Source organism: Corvus cornix, chromosome 2, assembly GCF_000738735.6.
Source record: "Corvus cornix cornix isolate S_Up_H32 chromosome 2, ASM73873v5, whole genome shotgun sequence".
NCBI classification, from domain to species: domain Eukaryota; kingdom Metazoa; phylum Chordata; class Aves; order Passeriformes; family Corvidae; genus Corvus; species Corvus cornix.
The window spans coordinates 17,853,434-17,860,024 of record NC_046333.1 but is presented as its reverse complement, the minus strand read 5'-3'; the positions used below and the strand labels follow the sequence as shown (position 1 = coordinate 17,860,024).

Here is a 6,591-nt window from a genome sequence, read left to right as displayed (position 1 = left end):
GTGTTCGCTCCCAGGTGGATCTTTCTGCTCAGCAGGACAGGGCTGCTCGGGAGGAGTGATTCGAGGGCGGGCGATGTCTCTGCCAAGCTACGGCTGAGAACGCCGAGGGGCTTCCTGGCCGCCGTGCTCAGCGCCATTCGGAGCAGTCCCGCCAGGCGCCGGTGGGCAGCGAGCTGAGCGGGAGCCAGCCGTGTGCCCCCGGCCACACGGAAAGCCGGCAGAGCTCTGAGCGGTATGAACACGGTCACCGCTCAGGAGACCGAGGGAATGGATTATTGCCCGCACTCGACGCTTGTGAGACCGCATCTAAGATGCGGGCGGTGTTGGGACAGCCAGTGCAGAAAACAGTCGTGAGGGGCGAAGGGCTGAAGAGGCAGAGGAAGCTGGAGCAGCTACCTGGGGCGGGAAGGCTCCCCTGGAGTGGGGCTGGCTCAGCCTGGGGCAGATGCAGTGTGGGGGGCACCCCGCAGCTCTGCGGGGGTGGGCGTCCAGAAGCCTGGCTCTTGACAGAGGCGCATGGTGAGTGGTTGAGGGACGGGGGGCGTGAGTGGAAACAGGAGTCCGGACACACTCATCCCAGTCTCCTCCGAGGTCCCCGGTCCCGCCCCGCGGGTGGACGTGAACGGGGAAACGCATTGCCCCTCTACGGGGACACTCTCTTAGTTTCCCCTTTCCGGGACGGTGGAAGCAGTCCCCCGGCCACGCGTGGGCGCGTTCCTGGCTTCGCGCAGAGGTCTCCGCCTTCTCGTTTTTTCGCGTGGTCCGTCTGCAGGCGGGACTTTCCAAGAAGTGGTTCTTGCAAAGCTCTTTGTTCCCTCCCGTGACTCACGCGTTTCCCTGCCGTTATCACGGCGATGTCAGCGGCTTTGAAGTCGAGTCATTTATTACCTTCCCGGAGCTGGCCCTGTCTTGCTGTGCTGATAGACCTGGGTACGTTTCCACGCGGAGTTTGATCTCTGCCCGCGCTGGTGGCACACTGGAAAGTCACTTTCGATAAACCTCGACAGACTCTGCCGGACAAACTATTGCAGCGCTAATGACAGAGATAATCCTCTCCTAATCTGGCGGGTAATCCATTTCACTCACAGTGAGAATTTTTAAGGCTTTAATCAGTGAGAGTCAGTTAGGGAATTATTAACAGAGCCTCCTCCGAGCGAGCTCGTCCGGAGAGGGGCAATGGGAGTGGGAAAAGAGAAAACGCAACGGGGCCCGATGAGGTCAAAATCGATGCACGGCCGGGCGCAAGAGCTGAAGTGATGTGTTCTGATGTTGCGATAGAATTGCCTTCAGTTCGAAAAAACCCGCGCCATCGATCCCCGCTATGTCCGCTCCGGCAGTGGCTCTGCTGGCGGCGGGGACTGGCGGTCCCGGCGGAGCGGGAAAAGCGCCGGGGGCAAGACGCGCAGGGGTGGCGCTTCCCGATAGGGAAGGCTGTGTCAAAGCCAAGAGGCGCGTTTCGGCAGCGGCTCGAGAGGCGGCCCGGGGCCCTCGCCCGGTCGCGGTGCGGGCGGCTGCAGCGGGGCCGGGCGGTGCCGGGCGGGGGCTCCGTCGGGTCCGCCCCCGGCCGCGCGCGGTGTCCCCGGCGGGCGGCCCGGCCCCCCCGGCGCGCGCTGATTGGCTGGCGGCGGCGGCCGGCGGCACGCGCCCGGGGATGTCGTTTATAAGACCCCTCGCGTGCCGGCCCCGGCCGCGCCAGCGGCTCCGGCCCTCCCCCGGAGAGCGGCGGCGCGGCCCGGCTCCCGCACACCGGGGCGGGCAGGGCGGGCGGGGGGCCGGCGGGCCCCCGCCACCGCCGGCGGGCGGCTCGGCAGGGCGGGGGGGGCAGGGCGCGGCCCCCCCCCCGGGGCGGCTCGGACAGCGGGCCGGCGACAGCAGCTGCGGGCGCGTCCCGGCGGGGGCTGCCCCCCTGCCCCGTCCGCGCCGGGAGCAGCATGGAGACGGTGCTGCTGGAGCACTTCCCCGGGGGGCTGGACTCCTTCTCCTCGCCCCCCTACTTCGACGAGGAGGACTTCTTCTCCGAGTCGCCCCCGCGGGACGTGCTGACCTCGGACGGGCTGCTGGAGCCGGACGTGGATTTCCTCAGCCGGCAGCTGCAGGAGTACTACCGCGACGGCGGCGACCCCGAGGGCAGCTACCGCTGCCCGGCGCCGCCCGCCGCCTTCCCGCCGTCTCCCGCCTCGCCCGGCTTCGCCTACGAATGCTGCGGGGCGGCGGGCGCGGCGCTGCTGTCCCCCGGGGGGCGGCTCCAGGCGCTGGGCTCGGCCAAGCGGCGGAGGCGGGTGCGCTCCGAGGCGGAGCTGCAGCAGCTCCGTCAGGCGGCCAACGTGCGGGAGCGGCGGCGGATGCAGTCCATCAACGACGCCTTCGAAGGGCTGCGCTCGCACATCCCCACTCTGCCCTACGAGAAGCGCCTCTCCAAGGTGGACACGCTGCGCCTGGCCATCGGCTACATCAACTTCCTCAGCGAACTGGTGCAGTCCGACCTGCCGCTGCGCAGCGCCAGCAGCGAGAGCCCCAGCCAGCCCAAGAAAATCATCATCTGCCACCGCGGCACAAGTAAGTGGCTGGCCGGCACGGCCCCGTACGTCCCGGCGCGGCCCGGCACCGCGCTCCGCAGGAATGCCAGCCCCAGCAATAACCCCCTGCCTTCCTTTTCCCCCCTGCCCTCCAGGATCTCCCTCCCCGAGCGACCCCGATTACGGACTCCCCCCTCTGGCCGGTCACTCGCTGTCGTGGACTGATGAAAAGCAGCTCAAGGAACAAAACATCATCCGGACAGCCAAAGTGTGGACCCCCGAGGACCCGCGGAAGGTGAACAACAAACCCTCCGTCAACGACATAGAGAATGAGCCCCCCTTCGACTACGTGGCGTGAGGCGCCGCGCGGGTGGTCCCCGCCCCCGCCCGCTCTGTACATGCTGTATGTAGAGACCTATATTGTAAATGTAATTTAAGATTCAGACTCTAAGGGCAATCAGCTTTATTTATCTATTTATTACGGCGTAGTGATAATGAGGTAGAATCGTCTGGTTTGAATATATAATTTATATAATTTATCTTGATTTTTAAAGATATGCAATAGTTTTATTCCACCAGCACCTTTTTTCTTTTTTCTTTCTTTCTTTCTTTCTTTTTTTTTTTTTAATGGGGGAAATATGACAGAACCTGTGAAAATAATTTATTGCCTTGTATTTGTTAATAATAAACCCGAATTGTACCTTGCGGAGCAGTGTATTTGTGGGAAGAGGCTGCCGAGAGCCTCACCGCATCCCGAGGAAGCCTTGCAATGAACGCCTGGACCGGTCTCCAGGAGGGGTGGGCCCCGAGACCCAGTGGCATGCTCGGCCCAGATGCTGGCCCCACTCTGCCCCGTCGCCGGCTCGGGCTGCTCTTATAGCGTCGGGGGGACGGGGACGGGCGGGGACGCGTTTTCGCCTTCTCTCCACCCCTTTTGACGTCCGCTCCTGAAGTGCTTCCAACTGATGTCTTTGTCTATCTCTAGAAGGTCCCCCTCCTTTCAGTGTCTCTGCACTGCTTGTGGTTTCCAGCTGGACGATCCGAGCCCCCAAACACAAACTTTGCGAGGGTGTGTGTCCCCCGCCTGGTACCCCCGGCCCTGACGCCATGAGAGTGGGCGCGCTATCTGGAGCCGCATAAAGCTGTTCCCTAAAGTGCCGGGGAGGGAAGGACGAGGCTGGGGGCCGAGCAAGCTTGGGGTTCTGACGGCTGCCCCTAGTCTTTCGCGGTTCTCCCACCGGCCGCGCCTGGGAAACAGCCCCCGCAGTCCTCGCCCTGGGGAGGGGGCAGGGGGATGGCAAAGCCATCGTGCAACTGGTGGTAGAATCGCTCTGGTAGCCCCAGCTCAGCGTGCCCGGCTGCGGAAGGGACGGCTGGGCTGCACCTGCCCGGGGGCGAGGGGTGGGGGCGGCAGTGGCCGGTCGGGCCGGGGGCTGCAAGTGCTCCCGGCGGGGGCGGGGGGGCCCCCGGGGCTGGGGCGGGGGGCTCGGCCCGACGCTGCAGGTGCTGATTTTCCCGTGGCACCCGCGGCTCAGCCCCGACGGCTCAGCCCCCGGCAGAGTCCCAGATGCCCAGCCCGGCCCGCGGCCGGAGCAGAGCTGTTCCCGCGCGGAGCCCAGGCGGATGGGAACGGCCCGGGTGAGCCAAGGTGTAATTATAACTCATCATATACTGTACATCTCTCCCTCTCCTTCCTTTTTTTTTTTTTTTTCCCAAATCTGCTGCAAAGTAGGAGCAATATGTTGCGTGCATGCTAATTGCATTAACCTAGTTAAACACATTTAGTTCCCTAGCGCGGATGGCATGGATCTATTCCAATAGCAATTAGAGGAGCTACTTACACACAAACACGCCGAGACTGGGCCGGGGCGGGGGTTGAGTGGGGGCGTCATTGCTTATTTATTTGCTCACTTTTCTTGCGATTCCGGGCTGCGGCGGGGCTGACCGGCCGCAAGCCTTGCCGCGTCCGGCGGCAGGCGGGCGGCACCGGTGTCATTGAACTTAAACGGGGCTCTTTGAGAGAGAAAATGAGCCGACCTATAATTCGATCTTGTCCTGTATTAGGACCTCATTAAACACAGAAAGTCGCTTTTTCACAAATGCTTTCATCAGGCATGTAATCTCATTACACTCATTAGAAAGTCAAATGTTAGTCGGACTTCAGCTTAATTATAAGTTATGGAAGTGTTGTACTGTTTCCTTCTGTGTATAGCCTCGTTCGTCTCAATTGGCTTTGGTGATGCGATCCCCCACAATTAAAACACTACAATCATTGTTATGTGGCACCTTTTCTTTGGCGTGCCACTTTTTGTGATTCAATGCTTCAACACATCCTTTAGTATGGTGCAGATGAAGCGGAAGAGCCGGCCTTCGCATGTAAAGCACCAGGGTCTCTATCTTGTCATTCTCCCGTCTTGAATTGGCAAGTCCCTTTAAACGCAATCTTCAAAGAGACTGACAGCTCCTTTTGACTGACTCATCATCCATTCACCCCAGCGTCGCGCTCCTGCAACAAAATCCGCCGCACAGGGCAGGAGGGAACCGCCTGTGCAGGTCCCCCGGCCCAGAAGGACCCGGCGGCTCCCGCAACGCCGGCTCGCAGCTTTTGCGGCAGCTTTGGGGGGTTTGCTGGTGGGGAACAAGGTTCGGAGCGGTACGGACCAGCGTGGAGAAGGCGTGACCGACAGCCACGCAACCCAGCACCCAGCCGCCTGTCCCCTCCTCCCCGCGGCCGTGAGCTGCACCTTCTAGCGCTGCCCCCGAGGCCCGTGGGCAGTGGCTCCCCGCCTCCCTGCCCCGCTCCCAGAGCCCCGCTCCCCGCCCGAAACCCCGCGCCGGCTCCCGTGGGGCCGCCCCTCCGCGCCCGCACTGCCCCGACGGCACCCCGGAGGGGCGGGGGAGGCCCGCCCGGGCGCCGGGACTGTCCCGCCTCCCTCCGCCGCTCCCCCAGCCCCGCATCCCCGCGGGAGCTGCAAAGCAGGGTAGGAGAGAACAAAAGGGGGCGGGGGGGGGGGAATCCTCAGTCCCGCTTGGGGTAGGAGGGAGTGTTAGAGGCACTTGCAGGCAGTTTGCTTCCCGCAGTCTCACAGGAGGGAGGTGCGGACTCTAGGTATGCGGGCTGATGCTGTGCTTCTGGAAGCAGCATCACTCGTGATGCCCCAGGTGTAAAGACAACTTAATTACCGAAATGGGCAATCCTCCATAAAAAACAAAACCAAACCAAAACAAAAACCCTAACCCCCAAACCCCAACAACAAAAAAGTTCCCCAACCCAAAAAACCAAAACAACAACAAAAACCAAAAACAACAAGCCCCCCACCCAAAGGACGGGAAGCATCAGACCGCTCGCCTGCACAGACAGCAAGGGGATAGGAAGGCGTGCGTGACTTCTCGGCAGAGCTGTGCGCAGGCAGAGGCTGCCGTGGGCACTGTGAACCCGTCCCGCCGCGGTTCCCAGGGCCTCTCATCTGCCGGCAGTCGGGTGAGCGCACTGCGAGGCGCGGGGCGTGAAGCCTCCCCAGCCCGGGATCTCATCCCTCTTTCATTCACGCATCTCTCGCTGGCACCGAGTACCAGCTGCGAGGTCGAACAAACACCAGTTGAGTGTCCCCTGGTAAACCTCCCGCTTTCCAAAGCATCCCGCAGCCGGTGGGAATGGTCCTAAATAACTCCACAACAAACCGTGCTGCCGAGACCTGGAAGCGTGGGCGGGAGGCGATTCCCACGACGGGGCCGGGGTCTGGCCAACAGGTGCTCGGGTTTGGCGGAGGGCGCCGGGGGAGCCCGGGGAGGCAGAGCCTCCGCTGCCAGAAAGCAGCCTGCTCCGGCGCCTCCGGCTTTACATGGCGTGGAAGCCGCAAACAATCGCAATGATATCTTTATTGCTAGGTTCATGTCCTGGGCTATAACATATCAATCCCTGTCGTGGTTCTCTCGGATGCACCTGGTATTTCAAACTTGTTCTTTTTGTGCTTCTGGGTCCTGGACTGCAGCTGCCTAAAGCGAGCAAAGAGAGAGGCCCTTACAATGTGTCCAAGACGTGTTGGCATGGTTTGCTTGTCTTTAATGTACCATT

The 6,591-nt window shown here is 62.2% G+C and overlaps 2 protein-coding genes across 2 annotated transcripts; one reads left to right on the top strand and one right to left on the bottom strand.

Moving 5' to 3' along the window:
- Positions 1–1,123: 1,123 nt before the first annotated feature.
- Positions 1,124–1,933, bottom strand: LOC120409744 (translation initiation factor IF-2-like). Its single transcript, XM_039549757.1, has one exon. It carries the CDS (start codon positions 1,931–1,933, stop codon positions 1,124–1,126), a length of 810 nt encoding a protein of 269 aa, XP_039405691.1.
- Positions 1,932–3,079, top strand: PTF1A (pancreas associated transcription factor 1a). The gene is made up of 2 exons (XM_039549912.1): positions 1,932–2,556; positions 2,672–3,079. Exons 1-2 carry the CDS (start codon positions 1,932–1,934, stop codon positions 2,872–2,874), a joined length of 828 nt encoding a protein of 275 aa, XP_039405846.1. The 3' UTR covers positions 2,875–3,079.
- Positions 3,080–6,591: the final 3,512 nt, after the last annotated feature.